The sequence below is a fragment of the Osmerus eperlanus genome, chromosome 26, assembly GCF_963692335.1.
Source record: "Osmerus eperlanus chromosome 26, fOsmEpe2.1, whole genome shotgun sequence".
Lineage (NCBI taxonomy): Eukaryota > Metazoa > Chordata > Actinopteri > Osmeriformes > Osmeridae > Osmerus > Osmerus eperlanus.
The window spans coordinates 4711100-4727211 of NC_085043.1; the positions used below are offsets into that span (position 1 = coordinate 4711100).

General features: G+C 40.5%; 1 protein-coding gene across 3 annotated transcripts; it reads right to left on the bottom strand.

Moving 5' to 3' along the window:
• Positions 1–6: 6 nt before the first annotated feature.
• Positions 7–16062, bottom strand: erich3 (glutamate-rich 3). 3 transcript variants are annotated; one of them, XM_062452457.1, is made up of 17 exons: positions 15998–16062; positions 14989–15044; positions 11268–11324; positions 10250–10343; positions 9970–10095; positions 9802–9873; positions 9411–9539; positions 8386–8544; positions 8065–8265; positions 7736–7916; positions 7437–7623; positions 6712–6941; positions 6389–6568; positions 5704–6135; positions 4655–4789; positions 1045–4567; positions 7–968 (listed from the first exon to the last, which is right to left on the bottom strand). In XM_062452457.1, the coding sequence occupies exons 3-16, from the start codon at positions 11285–11287 to the stop codon at positions 1071–1073; spliced, it is 5643 nt and encodes a 1880-aa protein (XP_062308441.1). In that variant the 5' UTR covers positions 11288–11324; positions 14989–15044; positions 15998–16062; the 3' UTR covers positions 7–968; positions 1045–1070. The 3 variants fall into 3 exon arrangements, with proteins under 3 accessions (XP_062308441.1, XP_062308443.1, XP_062308442.1); XM_062452459.1 differs by lacking the exons at positions 14989–15044; positions 15998–16062 and having other exon boundaries at positions 10021–10095; positions 11268–11443; XM_062452458.1 differs by lacking the exons at positions 14989–15044; positions 15998–16062 and having other exon boundaries at positions 6389–6538; positions 11268–11443.
• Between the last annotated feature and the right edge of the window lie 50 nt (positions 16063–16112).

Genomic DNA, 16112 nt, shown 5'->3' on the forward strand with positions numbered 1-16112 from the left:
ATTCTTGTCAAATGTATCCAATTGATATTTTGTCACGTGTGCATGACACCAAGCACAATCCCAGTATGATGACTGTTATCCTTTTGTCAAATTCAAACAGTTGCATTTCGAAATCATTTATCAATTTGAGATTTAATTTTCCATGTAAACGATGAACAAGCTTCACACAATCATTCAGTATAATTAAGACATTTTGATAGAACAGTGTGAACAAAACAAACTCAAACTGACTTTAGAATGAATGGCAACTGAAGAAAAAAGATCCACACTTATTTTGTAAGAGGTAGTGTTAGCAGCTAAATATATTGACACAAAACAGTTCTCACTTTCCAGTATTTTGAAAGTAACAGTTGATGATTGTTTATCCATTTATTGCACTGTCACTCTAATCATCTCAGAATAGTGGTTGACTTGTGCAAACACATGCAAAATTGTCTGTATGATCAAGGAATAAGTGCCAAAGTGCCTTAGTCACTAGTATTTATAACTTTAGGTAAACCATACTTCAGATGTGCTCTAAGAAGTATGCTAGGGTGCCATGGGCAAGCTGACCTCCAGTAGGCTTAAAGGCTATGAATTATTTAATTATCTGTGCAGAGTGAGTGGAGTAGTATCTACTTACAGGGGGCTGGTAACATTGTGCTGGATACCTCCACAAGCAAGACCTTGTTAGTTTGACAAGGGATATCGTGTGTGGTATCGTAAACATTCTGTTAATCTATCTAAACTTGTAAACAAACTACTTATCGTAACGTTGTTGAAGGGAAGATACTTTTTCAATGCTTTGACAATTCTCCACCATCTCCATCAATTCTCGATCCCTCCACCTGGTATTCTATTTGTTTTTAGTTTTATTAAATCAAGGATAGGAAATGATCATAAACTGTAGACTGTTCACCATGTTAGTATCACTTGGAAGGATATGATCACTAAAGAATTTGCTGCTCCTGTTCATCTGATTGTAAGTGCTGTAGAAAAAGAGAGACTTCCATCAATCACTTTAAAATACTTTACAGAAAAATCTGGAGAAAAAAAACGACTTACCAAGACCTTCATGTGAGCTGTGATCTCTAATAACCACTCTCTTCCCGTGCAGTAGTCAACAGAGGGTAGGACGTTCGGGCAAACAGTGAAGACTCTTCCACTGAGAAAGTGGTCAACTCATCTTTACCAAGCGTGTCCTTAAGGTCACCGATCAGCTCCAGGTCTTTGCTGTCAACCCTCCCACTTTCATCTGGATGCCTCACACTCTGCAAGTCCTGCTGGCTACCATTTTTAGATCCAGAAGTTACTGTTAAATCTGTAACTTCAGTAACCTCTGCATTTTCTTGCTCCTCTGACTCTTTGAGATCTTTGGTATCAACAGACACTCTTGAAATGTCCTTAAGATCAGGTTTCGAGAAAGGCTCTGGACTCTCACGGCTCTCCTGTGGTTCCTCCTCAGTTTTGCAAAGTGCCAGCAGGTCAGTTATCTCCTCTAATGTTGCTGGTTGATCATCAGTGACAGATTGGTCTTTGCTCTCCCCAACCTCAGCTTGATTCTCACCCATGTCGTCTTCAACATTATTTGCTAGGCTTTCCACTTCGTTTTTGGAGACATCTGTAAGCTCAGTCTCTTTCTGTGAGGTTTCTTTGTCATCATCCTTTGTCTGCACGGGTGTCTGACTGTCCTCGGCTGGCGTTGCTGTTTCTTCTCTGCTCTTGTTTTCAGCTTCAGAAGTAGGTGTCAGGTCAGTAACCTCCATCTCTGCTTTCAACTCTTCAGTGGGCCCAGTTTCATCTGGTTCATCCTGTTTAGAGTTGTTACTCCTAATGTCTGAGTGTTTGTCTGCCACTTCGATGTTCGTGTCAGAGTAGTTTTCCTTTTGGGCTTTCGGATGTACCGCCTTATGGTCTATATCTGCCTTTTCATAATGGACGTCATCTTCAACACTCTGCTCTATCACCCTCAATCTGTCAGGACTCTCAGACACATTAGTAGATTCTAACAAGATAGCATTAGAATTGGACTGGCTGACGGCATCATCTGAGGTCACCCTGTTCAAGTCATCCAAGGGTTCAACAAATGTCTCAAAGTACTTAGAGGCCCGATGCATGTTAACCCAGTTTGACACAAGATCCCTGTGGTCTTCTTTATCCAAGGTTTCTGGAGTTAATGCATGTTCTTGGGTCTCAACATCCTCAAGAACATTAGCTTCTCCATCTGACACACGGCTCTCTTTGTTTAGGTCTGTCGCCTCCTCCTGCTCTATTTCTGCTTGAGGTTTGTGTACAATACTGGCTCCTTCCTCAGAGGGCTTGCTAGCCTCTTCTATGGACTCGTCTCTCTTATTTGACTTGTCTGTGTTAGAACCTGTGTCACAAGGTGGGTCGTGTTCCGCTTCAGCTTCAGGAACTAAGTTCGATTCTAACTCTGGGGTTTCTGAAGTCTGAGATTGCAACACTGAGGAATCAACCAGTACTTCTCTGACATTTGTGTTGTCATTTTCATCCTGGATGCTCCGATCTTCTATTTTATCTTCATCTTCAAGAGCAGTTTTGCCATTGCTTTTATCGCTATACATTTTTTGCTCAGGTTCATCTTGAAGCTTCTCAGATTCCTGTGCTTCTTTAACTACTTCAGTCTCTTTGAGGTCAGATGTCTCAGCTGTAGACTCCGGATTGAGTTCATCTTCAGCGTTCAAAGGTTCTCCAAAGTCCAAAGTGTGTGTAGCCTGGGCAACCTGTATATCTTCACATTGTGTTTCAGCCTGGGCTTCTCCAGAATGTTCAACATTCTCCTCGTTGAATTTGCCACTAGTTGCTTCTGGTTCATTGCTTTGTTGGACTTTTGTCTCAAGTTCGTCATCACCATCATGGATTGTAGATTCTGTCCCTTCTTTCTGGGGTTCACTCTGAGGTTCACAGATTGTTGCTGGCTCACCTCTGTCAGCCTGTATTTCACTGTCATTTTTGTCTTGATTATCCTTGCTCTCCTCTTTTACCTCAGCACCATTGTTCTCGCTATCATTTTTGTCTTCATTTGGTTTTTCGTTTTCAATGTTTTCTAAATCTAGAACTTTGTTGCTGATCTCTGACTTTTGGTCATCCTTTCTAGTTTCACCCTCTTCTACTTTTATTTCCCTCAACTTATCTGTCTTCTCAACCTTTTCCTGAAGCATGTCTGCCTCCTTTCCTTTCTTTATTTCAGTTTCATTGTCTGATGAACTAGCTTGCTCGTCATTTTCCGTTTTTTTGTCATCTGCCAATATCTCCTCAGCTTTTGTCACCGTGTCTTTGTCAGGTTCTTCTCCATCACAGGATCTGTCATCTCCAACCTCTTTATCCCCCTGGACCTGACCCTCCTCTATATTTTTTTCTTCCTTGTTTTCATCCGTTCCAGGTTCTGCAACCTTTTCTGTGTCCCCAACTTTGTCTGCTCCCTCTACAAATGCTTCATTAGGGTATCCTACCTCACTCCCCTTCCCTTCAGGATTGTCTTTGTCTTCAGCTACTTCTGCATCTTTCACCTTTTCTTCCACCTTACCCTCAAAAGGTGGATCCTCATCCCTAACCATTTCTGCATCCCCTGCTTTGTCTTCATTGTCTTGTATGTCACTTTTTTCTGTGTCTCCCACCTCAACATCATCAGTCCCCTTGTTTTCCTCCTCACTAACACCAATCCCTTCTTCATTTATTAAGTTATCGTTCACAGTTTCGTCTTCATCTAGTTTATCACTTGTGTCTAATTCTACAGTTTTCTCTTGTTCTCCAGTCAATTCTGTTCCTTTTTGGTCTTCTTTTATAACTTGCTCTACCCCACCCTCAGGCTCGTCCTTTATTTCCTCAAGTGCATGTTTACTATTCTCATCAGTGTCTGCTGTCTGTTCAGCATGAACAGTTGTGTCTCCACTTCCCTCAGATGAGCTGCTTGAATTCTCTGCTATGGTTTCTGTCTTTGTGCCCCCTAGCATGTCCTGCTTGTCTTCTTGATTCTCTGTGTCAGTTACAGATGTCTGTTTATGGATGGTAGCCTGTGGCTCCACCAAGGGCATTGCTTTAATTTTCTCTACTTCACTCTTTACCTCAGGTTCTGCATCAGCTGTTTCTGCTGTTTCTACTTCAGTCTTGCTCTCTTGTTCTGGAGCCACAAACTCGGAATTTTCCCAGTTTGTTGTCTCGACAGTCTTTTGTTCTGGTTCATGTTGTACGTCAGCCTTTTCTGTCGTTTCCTGTTCCTCCTCCTTTTGGTCTTTCACTGTAGTGTCCTCAACATCAGATGCTTTTGCTGGCTCGTCTGCCTGAACCCCCATAGCCTCATCGAGAATAATTTCTTTGCTTTCTTCCTTCTCTGTATCATCAATTACTGGATTCATTTTTAAAACCTCATTTTTCTCACTGCCTTCTTCAGTTTTCTGCTCTGACTCAGCTTCATCATCCTCAGTCTTCTGTTTTGCAACAATATCTCCTTGTTCTTCTAGTACACTTTGTAAAGTCACTTCTTGTTCACTCTGTTCAGCTGTGTCCTCACACTTCACCTCAAATTGTGTGATTTGTCTCTTCATGGTAAAGGTCACTGCAGCACCACCTGAAAAAGTTGGATAAATGTCATTGAACAATTACAATGAACACTCCATTTCAAAATATTGTAAACGTGTTAGACTGTTGCTAATACCAGTGCTACCCAGTAGTTGGGTTTTATCTGCTGACTCTTCTTCCTCTTCAGTGCTTGTGTCACTAAGCTCTGGCTCTGAACTGCACTGGGCCTCCTTCAAAATGGCTTCCGCTAGTTTCTCCTGTACAGACTTGGCTTGGATCAGGCATGAGAGAGAGACATAGGTATAAAGGATGCAGTACATGCAGGCTTAACATTACCATAAGTACATACAGTACTACAACTTGTATGTTTTAACTGGAATATTACAAAGAAAGAATTATGTCAAAATGACAACATTGTTTGAATAAAAACAGTGATTGGACATTGGACAGAACAAAAGGAAACTGAACATCAAAGACTTGCTTTAATCTTCACAAGTGCAAATGTTCTGAAGATTTATCAAAATATGCATACAGACAAGCATGCAAATAATCTACATGCAAAAAGCAAATGAGGAACAACAAGGAAAAGAATACAAGCGTTATTCAATTAAATTTTGGATGAAAATAACAGACAAATGTGACAGAGATAAAAGACATCCACAATCCTTAGCTCAGTATTTCGTAGACTCAACAGACAATGACAATTTGTTGATATTGATTGGAAGCGATTAAATAAACGGAATAAAGAGGAATTAAAATTCTACAAATAGCACTGTTAATGAAACACAAGTCTAGAAATACTGGCATTCATTAGGACACAAACACGGGTTTAACCATGATTTAATTAAACCAAAAATACATAATTATAAAGGAAAATGAGAGACTCCAAGCAAAATACACACAAGAGAAGTCTGAGACATGAAAATAGATCATTTTCACACAGTCTCAGATGGATCACACATGAGCACTTTTTCCACCACCGAAACCAAGACCTCTCTTTTGAATCTCATACTTTTTTTTTAACGGCCACAAATCAATATGACTAAGCTTGGTGACAGAAACGTGTAACTAGTTATTCTGATGATGGAAAAGGCCACAGAGAAGAAACAACACAATGGATTTCTCACTCAAGGTGGCAGTCCTCCACCTCAAACTTCTTGGTGTGAAGTGGCAGAGAATGCTTACCCCTGTCTTGCTCCTCCTTTGTCGACTCGTCTACTAGTTTTTCAGTGTCGCTCTCCTCCACAGCGCCAACTGCGTCCTCATCCCCATTGCACACCGTTTCTGAGGGTCCACTGTCGTCCGACAGTTCGGGCTCGGTCCTCCGTGGGCTGTGTGCTGGACTGTCCTGTGTCCCCGTGTCCTCTCCTGTGGGGCTGGTGGTGGTCTGGGGTGGGGTTGGGGAGGTCTCCTCGTTGGTGGTGGCGTCCTCTGTTGATTTCTCATCTTTCTCTGCTGCTCTGTCAGTTGTGCTTTCATCCGGATCTTCCTGGACAACCTCCTCATCCACAGGGTCTTTGGACTGGACTGCTGGCTGGTCCTCTTCAGCCTCGGCCTCAACCTCACTCTCTTCACTATCAGTGCTGGAAGAGCTGGCTGAACGAGACCTCTTCTCCTCTGCATAAAGATGTTGTGAATTCGGCAACAATATGATTGGATCGGATGAATGAATGCATCGAATGGATTAACTGACAGGAATGTTATTTTCTACCGGTTAATGTTGACTTTAAAAACAAATCCTTAAAAGTGTACCTTTCCTATTTACTATATTTAGAACAAACCAGCTGTGAGTCAGGATATCCACTTCTATAATGTTATAATAAAAAAAATCAGCACACGCTTTTATTTGAATGATTCAAGTTCCAATTACCTTTTTCCTCCACCTCACTGTCCAATTGGAAATGTTTCTCTTTTTCCTCCTCCTCTTTCTGGAGGGAGGGGGAGGGACCTTTTCCGTCTTTCTTCTCTTCTCCATCCTCAACAGGTCCTTCTTCATCTGCCTCAAAGTCCTCTTCATAGTCTGTAAGAGAATGTATTACTCCTCTATGACCTTTCCAAACAAAAACAAAAAGTGCATTCATGTTAGATAAAGCTAAATGTTGTTTCATCATCATGACCACTGCATTTAATCATAGACAGCATACATATTGCATTGGCCATCTTGGTTATCAGTTTATTTTTCAGCCACGGTACCATCTTTGGTTTGGTCCTCAGATGTAATCTCTTCTTTGATCTCAGTCTCCATGTCCTGTGGTTGGCTGGAAGCTGGGTCACAGCCAGGGTCTCCTCCAGCTTGCTCCTCTTCCACCTCTGGGGCATCCTTGGGTGTATCCTGGTGGGTGGCAACATCTCTCCCAACATCCTCTTTTACTCTTTTGGGAGGAGGGGTGGGCTTCTTGTCCAGTCCCATGGCTATGATACACCTGGAAATCCACAAAATACATACTTTAATACTCACCTTATATGCCCAAATCTCAGATACCATACCCTTTTGGGTCGGAAAATAAAGTTGGCCTGTCCTGAAATTTTGTGACACATACAGAGCACCGTGAATGAACTGTATACGGATCCACGTAATTTCCTAAATCTCTATGCAAAGTTGCAGTCTGAGACCAACTAGACAGATGTGTGCTGTGTTTTACTCTGAGTGCTGAAGGTTAATTTGATAATTAACAAGCACTTAGCTGCTTAGCTTAGCTGACCACCTACTGAACACGCTACTTAATCTGAAATGCAAGAGAACATACTTACAAAAGAAACATACATTTCCATAAAAAACTTTAAAAAACTAAGGACTTGATATCAAAATATCAGGAGAACAAAATGGTAATTGCCAATGTATTCATCAAATTACCCTACCCTAATACACAATGAGAAACAGTATACCTGTATCAGCCAGGTTAGAGGTTAGGTCTTACTTGTAGCAGGGTGAGGCCCCCTCCACATTTGAGAAGCCAAAATGGCCATGTCTGCCGCCTAGCCGAGAGCCCTTCCTGTGTTTAAACTCACAGCAGGAGCTGAGACGCTCCACCTGCAACCCATTGAGGAAGAACGTCAAGCTGAAGGGGAAGCCACGATGGCGCCGTGACACAAACTGGAACGTTTCTATCAGAAAAAAAGGAGGGAAGAAGGGTCAGTTTTGTATTTCTTTTTGACGCAATGTTAAGTATCTTTGGATTTACTGTTAGATGGGCCAGAAGCAGGCTTCTATACTGACCTCCCTCAACGAGCTTCCCCTTGTACACACACAGGTTCTCCCCTCCACAGTGCTGCTGGAAAACCTTTACCTCGTCCCTCATGTCGATGAAGTCGTGGGAAAGGTGCACGGTCTTTCCAAAGAACATCATGCTCACACACACTTTACTTTGTACCGAGGTGGTCCTGAGCATCGGAGACTCCTGGAGAACAACACCACATTTTATGGTCGAGGTTGAGTCATTTTAAAGTGATGTGCTTTAATGACATTTGTAAATTCTACTGTTCGCAGGCCCTACAGGGACCACTATGCACTGCAAAGCTGCACAGATTATCAAACTGTGTACAGACCTCAGGACCACAGGGGGCTGTGGTGGGGCGCAGTCTCCGACCTCTGAGTGTGCCACTGGGGGTGCCCTTCAGCCCCCTGTCCTTCCTCTTGATGGAAGGGGGCACTGGGGTCACAAAGTTATTGATGACTGGAAGACGGTAGGGGGATATACCACGGGAAAATTCTGTCACAGTCAAATGCTTCTTGGAATCTTTATCCATCTGAGAATGAAAATAAACAATACTGTACTCATATATATACAATATTCATATTTCGATTTTTTGGTGGCTTTCTTTTATGTCTGTGTGCATATTTGTGTGTGTGTTTGTTGATGGTCTCACAATGACGTTGAATCGTTGGTCGGTGTCATTTGAGGAGTCCTGGTGCATGTAGGGGGAGCTACGTCGGTGGGAGGCAGTGGTGCTGTTACTGTGGATGGGCTTTAGACGCACTGGTCTCTGCATCTTCCCTGGAGCTGTGTTGGGCCTGGAGGAGCCAGGCTGCAGGATACACAAGAAACCTAGAGTTACTGAATGCTCATTAACATTTAATGGGCATGTGTCAATTATAGGGAAGTTTATACTGTATTCATAAACCTCTTGTGTGAATGCATGTCACATGAACAAAGTAGACACATTATCCTGTGGAAATAAATGTACTGTGGTTTTTTTCGTTACTGTGAATTTGAGACGTGCTCCATGTATTACGCCTTTGTATGGACTTTCTGTACCAAATTCAACAATGTTTAACTAACAACCAGATATATTTTTTGACAATGTGTGGAAACATTTTTGATAATATGGTACTGCAGTGAACAAGCCTCAACAAGTCAGTGTTATGTTTGCAGGCTTAGCCAAGAGGGCCCACAGTAAACAGAGCCATCAAACACAGGAAACCAAAGCATGAGGACATTCATTTGTTTGCTCCTCATCATGTGTTTATTCAGCCATTTAAGGACTGGCACATCTAATGTTTCAAAAGCTGACATAATGCCCTTGTAATCTCTATCATTAGCTTTCATTTGCTAATATTCTTACGGAAGCATGAGAAAAAAGTGCTCTTCAAACTGTCTGATCAGAATGTCAACACAAACTTGGCAACTACAGTATCTTAGCATGCACAGGCAGTCGGGTTCAAAGATATAATCCTTCAACGATTGAACCGAAGTAATTCCTTTTAACAGAGAGATAGCTGTCATTATGTACATTAACTGTTTATGCTGACATCTACCAAAATAAATAACAAAGGTGTAAGAAAGCTTAACAAGTACTTCTAACCTGTGCCAACTTTGAACTCTTTTGTTAGCTATACCAATCCAGTCTCTTTCCAGACCTTGCTGGGAGTTTTCCCAAATAGAGTGATTTACCGATTCAGAGGACTCAGAGTGGTCCCCCTCTGGCCCAGAATGCTGTGTGTGGGAGGCCCTCGGTCCCGTGGGGGGGCGTGGAGACAGGATGTGGATGACTTCTTCTTCATACCTCTTAGAGCGCTCCACCTAGTGACAAGACAATACTGTTCAATACTAAAGGTATGATTCTGCACCATTATTGACTGCGCCCTTCTCATCAACAGTACATGAGACATATCAATCAACATGTACACATTTGGGTGACAATTAAATCAAAGTTATCTTATCAGCAGTGCAATCATCTTTGATAATAACTGAACATCTTTGATAGTGGGACTACAATACTGCGTGTCTGCCAACCCTCGATACAATTAGTAAAGTCGAAGACGAGGAAAAAATATGTCACTACCTTAATTTTATGCACTCTCTCTCTTCTTGCAAACTCCTCCAACTTTCGCTTGATCTCTATCTGATGGACACGCTGTAGAGGGAAGGGAAAGAGAACTGCATGCTTCATGCAATAAGGCAGACGAAGACCATCAATCACTGGATCCGGAGTCGGGTGTGTCTCCCTCACCTCCATATCCAGCACCTTGTGGAAAATGGCTTGGGCTAGGCATTCACGTACATGTCTCTGGTGAGCCCTCTGGATCAGCTTATGCCTGTATTCCTTGTCTGGGACAATCCTTCCACTCCTGGTGATCTAAAAGAATACACTGACTACATTAAAGAAGCACCAGGGATGACTGAAACAGTAAATGAGACAATTACATTCAATCAATTACAGCACAGGCTGGACTGATTGACTGTCATTAACACTGAAATCAATGTAATCATCATCTGCCAATGACACATACCAGTCCAACTCTTTGAAGATGTCTCCTGATCCTGGTGTTATTGAAGTACCCGGTGAGGTGTTTATCAGTGAGACTGTTGTAGGCTGAAAGAAGTCTGAAGAAAAGATGTCGATGTTAAAAAAGAAATTCTCAGAGATTTTCAGTTCTTAAGATGAAAGTGTACCAAATGTGTATGGTCCACATCTGCAATAAAACCAGATGTGGGATTTTAGTCTAACATGCTCTTAAGGACCTGACAATACAATAAGGCTCAATTTACCGTTATAATTAGATGTCAACTGCATGTTTGACCAAAGGAAACCATTACAAGGTTGTTGTTTTCTTAATTAACTAGACATTGGTGGTGTCAGGTCTCACCTAGGATTCATTCAACTTAATGCCTGTTTGCTTTTTCCAACCAAGGTTTGACTTCCTGGACTGTTTGTGAGTGGGACAACAAGATATCTACAACTACTCTATTGGGTCAATTACAGGTGTCTGATTTCCTTGGGAATTTGAGGGGATGGATAGCACACAATCCAATCTCCCTTTTGTAATCTACTGACTTATTTGTCCCGTTCACTCGCCCCATATACCGTAGCCTATATATCTTACCGGAACTGGGTCACAAGAACAGTATTATTGCAGAACTGCAGTTCTAAAGTGCTGACAACGTATATGAAGTGAGCTGATTTCCACACTGTAAACTACAGAAATACAGTAATTCTAAACTGGAAATTATAACTCAGCAATTACAGTAGGCTACTGTAAAGGCTACATTGTGATATTTTACTACATATAACGTTACTACTGTACACCAGTAGGCTACTAGTATGCATTTAAATCAGTTAGCACTAGCTCTGTGCAATAAACTAGTAGGGTTAGGGAGCCTATCACTACGTATTCGGATATTTAAATGTTAAAATTTTTCATGATCTTACCGAATGGTGGTTCAATCGAATAATGCCAAGGCAATTAGCAAACTGTCACATAAACCTGCAGAATATCACTTAATGAACGGGCAATGAACGGTACCTACCCGGGATTGAGATGACTCATGATTCTCGCAGTTGCAAATTCACGGAGCTTTCCGGGTCTGTAAATTGTAAACTCGGATTATCTACATAAGAGATACACCAAATATAATTGCACCACACTACAATTCAATTGCCAACTAAAACGTTAGACTAGTTGTTCGCTGTCAGAGACTGTACAGTACTTCAGTACTACACTTCTTCCCGAGTGGAACTGATGACATTCTCCGTTGCTATGGAAAGTCACGTGATAATGCTATCAGCAGGTTGGTTTCCACATGAGTTAAGTCTAGACTCTACAGTTCTTGTTTCTTTTCTGTGAGATGTTATTCTGGATTTTTTCAATGTAGGCTATGTTCGAAAATGGTTGGGTTTAGCAACAATAAATGCTCGCATATTTAATCAACGTATGTATTTAATATTTTACACAGCTGGATTACAGCCCAAAAATATATTAGAATACCCTACCTGCATGGTAACTGTTGTTAGGTCATACTTAATTATTGTTTCGAATAGCAGCATTCATTCCAGACTTTCCAGGCTCAACTGTTTCATGAAGTCAAAACTTTCAATACCACGTCGCTACATGGCCCCCTAGTGGACACTGTCTAACAGTTTTACTGTTCCTTTTCCAAAACTACTACATTGCCCAATATCATCATATCACCACTGTTTAAATTTAGTTTGAAAACAAAGTAAATAAATAAGTAAATATATCATGAATTCAAAAAGTTCATTTGAGCTTGGCACCAGATGATTTTGTGTAAAAGTGTTTTAAAAATCCACTCAAACCCCTTCTACAATTTTTCCTTCAACACTTTCATCAATTAAACTGGGATCTGCTCCAGCTCCAGTGGCCCTCCGTGAACCTATGCTCCCTCTCCTGTCCGGACACCAGGTATCAATTAATTAAAAATGTGTATTTTATATACCATTTTAACCATGAAACTAATGAACAAATTACAGTTTTTTGTACGGTCATTGAATTCTTATATACTTATCTCGCTAATATGATACAATCTCATATACTTCGATAATTTATCAAAAGATGTCTTGAAATTCCTGACAATCTATTCTTCAAAATCTCTGGAAATCTGTCCACACTGACCCCGACTTTCTTTAAATAGATAAAGCAGTTGTTAAAGAGAGTCTGCGGCAATTGGTCAGTGGATTGTGTTACATCTCGATTGTTGTCTTGTTTCTCCCAAGGAACAATATTTGAGGGTAAAATTTCAGTAGCAACACATCGGCTAGTAAAGGTCTGGTTGTGGTTGTTGTGGATTTGTTGCATTGATGGTGTAGTAAGTAACAAAATGATGCCTCTCTTAGTGCAAAGGTAAATAGGCCTTCTGCACTGAGAGAGGCATCTTAATTCAGAATAAAATAGTTTTTATATCAATCCACCTTTTCTTATTCAAAACCGCACTGACATGTAATTTTAATCATTTGTGTTTTTCTGGGATAAAGTCTAGACTATATTGCTGGTGTCAAATTCACTTATGTGCTTACTTTTCTATTCATATCACATTTATTTAATTATTGCTACAGTTTTGTGCATGATCAAGATTGATTTATTTTTCAACATGGTTGTTTTCATTACAAATAACTTTTGTCTATTCAATCTAGGCAAGAAGTATTGATGATGGATGATGACAATCAACACCACTGCGGATCAATCAAATAAAAAGTGGTAGTTCAGATCTTTAATGTAGATCTGCCAGTAAATGTAATGGTTCACTAGCGTTTTTTCTGTAAATATATATAATGTCAATAAATCCTTCCACTGCAACCAATATTTTGTTTCTGTCTTGTTATAAGAATTATCAGGAGAATATTTATGTTAATAGTGGCTGATGGCATTGCTAACAAAGTCAGTAGTTGCAGAGGATGATAATAAACAGCTGATGTGTCTGTCATGGTCTAATAATTACAGGTGGGGGGTTTCTATGGAATTTTAAATCTATAAAAATATATCTTAGAGTACAGGTGGTCCAACTCAATTCCACTTGCATTGCTAAAAACCTAACTAATTATAGTTAGGCTGGTTTGGATTTTTATTTTTGGAAAATAATTATGATAAAAAAACAAAACACATTTAACTAAAATAAAAACAAAAACTTCTGAAAATATTTGTGATTTCCATTTTCAACATGTCAATCAAGCATACAAACAGGAAGACAAACAAATATGTAGGCTTTTTAACATTCCCTTCTCATCAAGCTGAAAAATTGAGAGGTACAGCATATGAGTGAACGCCTTCAATGCCCATATTAAACATTGTAATCAAGGAAATCATTTTCCTGGTAATAAATGCCTAATAGAAGTCTTAAAATAACAATTAGCTTCAAAATAAAAAGTGGGATGATTATAAATTCCATTCAGGAGAGCGGCTTAGCTTTAAGCTGGGGAGGGTGGCAGAGAGATCTAGGGGAGTCATGCGGTTTGGGGATGGGGGGGCTGGAGTCTTTGCAATCAGTGTTAAATAGAGCAGTTTTGTGCCTGTGTGATTGTCAAGTGGGCCATTACTCGCTGATAAGGGCACTTTTTCCCAACGTTGTTCTGATTGGACCGAGCATGTCGCACCCCCTCGCATGCTGTCCCAATGCAATCAGGCCCCTCTTACACTGCCATTTTCACTGCAGTGATTTCTCCTGAATCCCTCATCGGCCCCCAGCCAACACCAGGCCCCCTTAAGTCTCAACGAGTACCCATTTACAGCAAGGAGAAAAGGTCACGCCAAACTCGTTGTGTCAATTGTAAACCACCCCAATTTGTACTCATTTCAATGAAACAAATGACTAGTTGCAGCCCCAAAGTAAGCAAAGGTTGAGCCTATGTGGAAGTAGCAAATTATTGGATTTTAGAATACTCATTTGTGCAAATGGTTACTGTTTATCCTAATTATTTTCCCCAAATCTCATTTGGCTGCAGGTGGTGGATTGTAATCAATTTAGAAAATATGAAGGATTCAAGAAACAACAACGCTGTTTCATAAATACTATTCATGTTGAAATTCTTTAAAAAAAGGTTCTTGATGCTGTCATATAATACTTGAATGAAAACAGTCACAAATGTTGAGATAAATATAATTCAATACAACAGATCGTAACACATTATTTTAGTACCCATGCTGATCTGAAATATCAATTGATGGCTGTACAATTGTTTTGTATTTATTACATATTGTATCCCCAGACTAAACAGGGCCAACATTTCCTTAGTTTGATAAACTAGCTGGGCAATGGCTTCAAACTGTCTTTTCATAATTTACTCGATATTTCCAGGTAAATATTGTTACTTTCCATCCAAGTGCTGGAGGTGCTACAGTCTAACACAACTATTGTTGTGTCTAAGTGCTGTTTGGAACCTTAAATGTACATTTGGGACAGACACCTTTCTCCAAAGCTACCACAAACTGCATTATTGGTTCAGGGTTCATTCTGTCCCAAATGGGATTCTCCATTGAACCTCATGAAAATGGTTCTACAGGGGTTCATCTATTATCCCAAATGGTCCCATTTAGCATTATTTTTTGGTATGAGAAGAGTGAAGCAGTGTAGATTAAATTTCAACTCTATTTTCCAGGTTCAACCAGTTCATTTATCAATTGAGCTTACCTACTGTACAAGCATGGCACAGTCAAGGAGCAAACATTCATGTTGTGATGTACAACAGTAGCAAAACCATTTTGGATTCAAGTATGTTGATGGAGGAGTTACCCTCTACCTTATCTCTGTTGTTTTTGTCTGGTCTTCATTCTGCGATATGTTCGGAATCTCACTCTGCAAGACATTCACAAAGTCAACACAACGTCAAATAGAGTTTTCAAACCCTTGCAACACTCGTTATGCTCCATGAACTGAACCTGTGTCTTCGCAGTGCAGATCTGACCTGGGATATGAGACATACGAGCATCCTGCCAAGTCTACGGGTAATTTGAACCCTGCCTTACTCTCATCATATTTATGGGTCCTAGGGGTTGCCTCACATACCTCTTTATTGTACATCAAAAAGGGTCTGCTACAGTGCACAATGCTTGAGATGAGTTGTCTGATAAGGTCTATTCATTGCTAGAGGGTGGAACAAGACACATAGCGATGGATGCACGCTATTTCCCAGTGTGGCAGCACTCTCCAATGTGGTCTGGCCCCTGCCAGTGCAGAGCTGCTACCCCTTTACAGAGAACCTCCCAAGATAGATACTGACAATGTGTGTGTGTGTGTGTGCATGAGAGACCGAGACAGAGACTGAGTGTTCATTGAGAGAAAGAGTGAAAGAGTGAAAGACAGACCGACAGACAGACATACCGACAGACCGACAAACAGACAGACAGACGGACAGACAGAGATTGTACTCAGACTATTTTATAGTTAACACAATATAAACAGAAATTAACAGCAGATTTTTTATAATCCTCTCCACTATTTAGAGATGAATGTTGGCAGGGTGATTTTACATTTCCATTGAACTGAGGTTCATAAAAAGACACATCCAGTGGACGCCCTGGGTGCATTCAAAGAAACTACCACTAAACAAATTAAGAAACGTTTCAGCCATATAAAGAAACATCCGTTAAAAAACATAGGCCTATATATTCATTAATCTGTCATGACCGTAACATTTTGTAGTCTGCACTGTTCAGCAAATGGCAATAATTTTTTTCAAGAAAGTAGGCCTAAAATAAAAATAATAATAATAAAAATCCTAGCACAATGGGAAAAACGAAAATGTTTACCTTAGTATCGAAAATGTTGAAGCATAAAATGTAACTACGTACGGATACGTTTCTACTTAAATTTGGCTTGGCCTTCAACAGAAAAATATAGAAGACTGGAAGGGAGGCGCGGCCA

Excerpts from the sequence above, each read along its gene's own strand:
- erich3 (XM_062452457.1), bottom strand. The coding sequence starts at position 11,287 with ATGAGTCATCTCAATCCCGG. Across the intron at positions 6,136-6,388 it reads CAGTGAGGTGGAGGAAAAAG|AGGAGAAGAGGTCTCGTTCA; the intron begins GTAATTGGAACT and ends ATCTTTATGCAG. Across the intron at positions 4,790-5,703 it reads AAAGGAGGAGCAAGACAGGG|CCAAGTCTGTACAGGAGAAA; the intron begins GTAAGCATTCTC and ends GCCTGATCCAAG.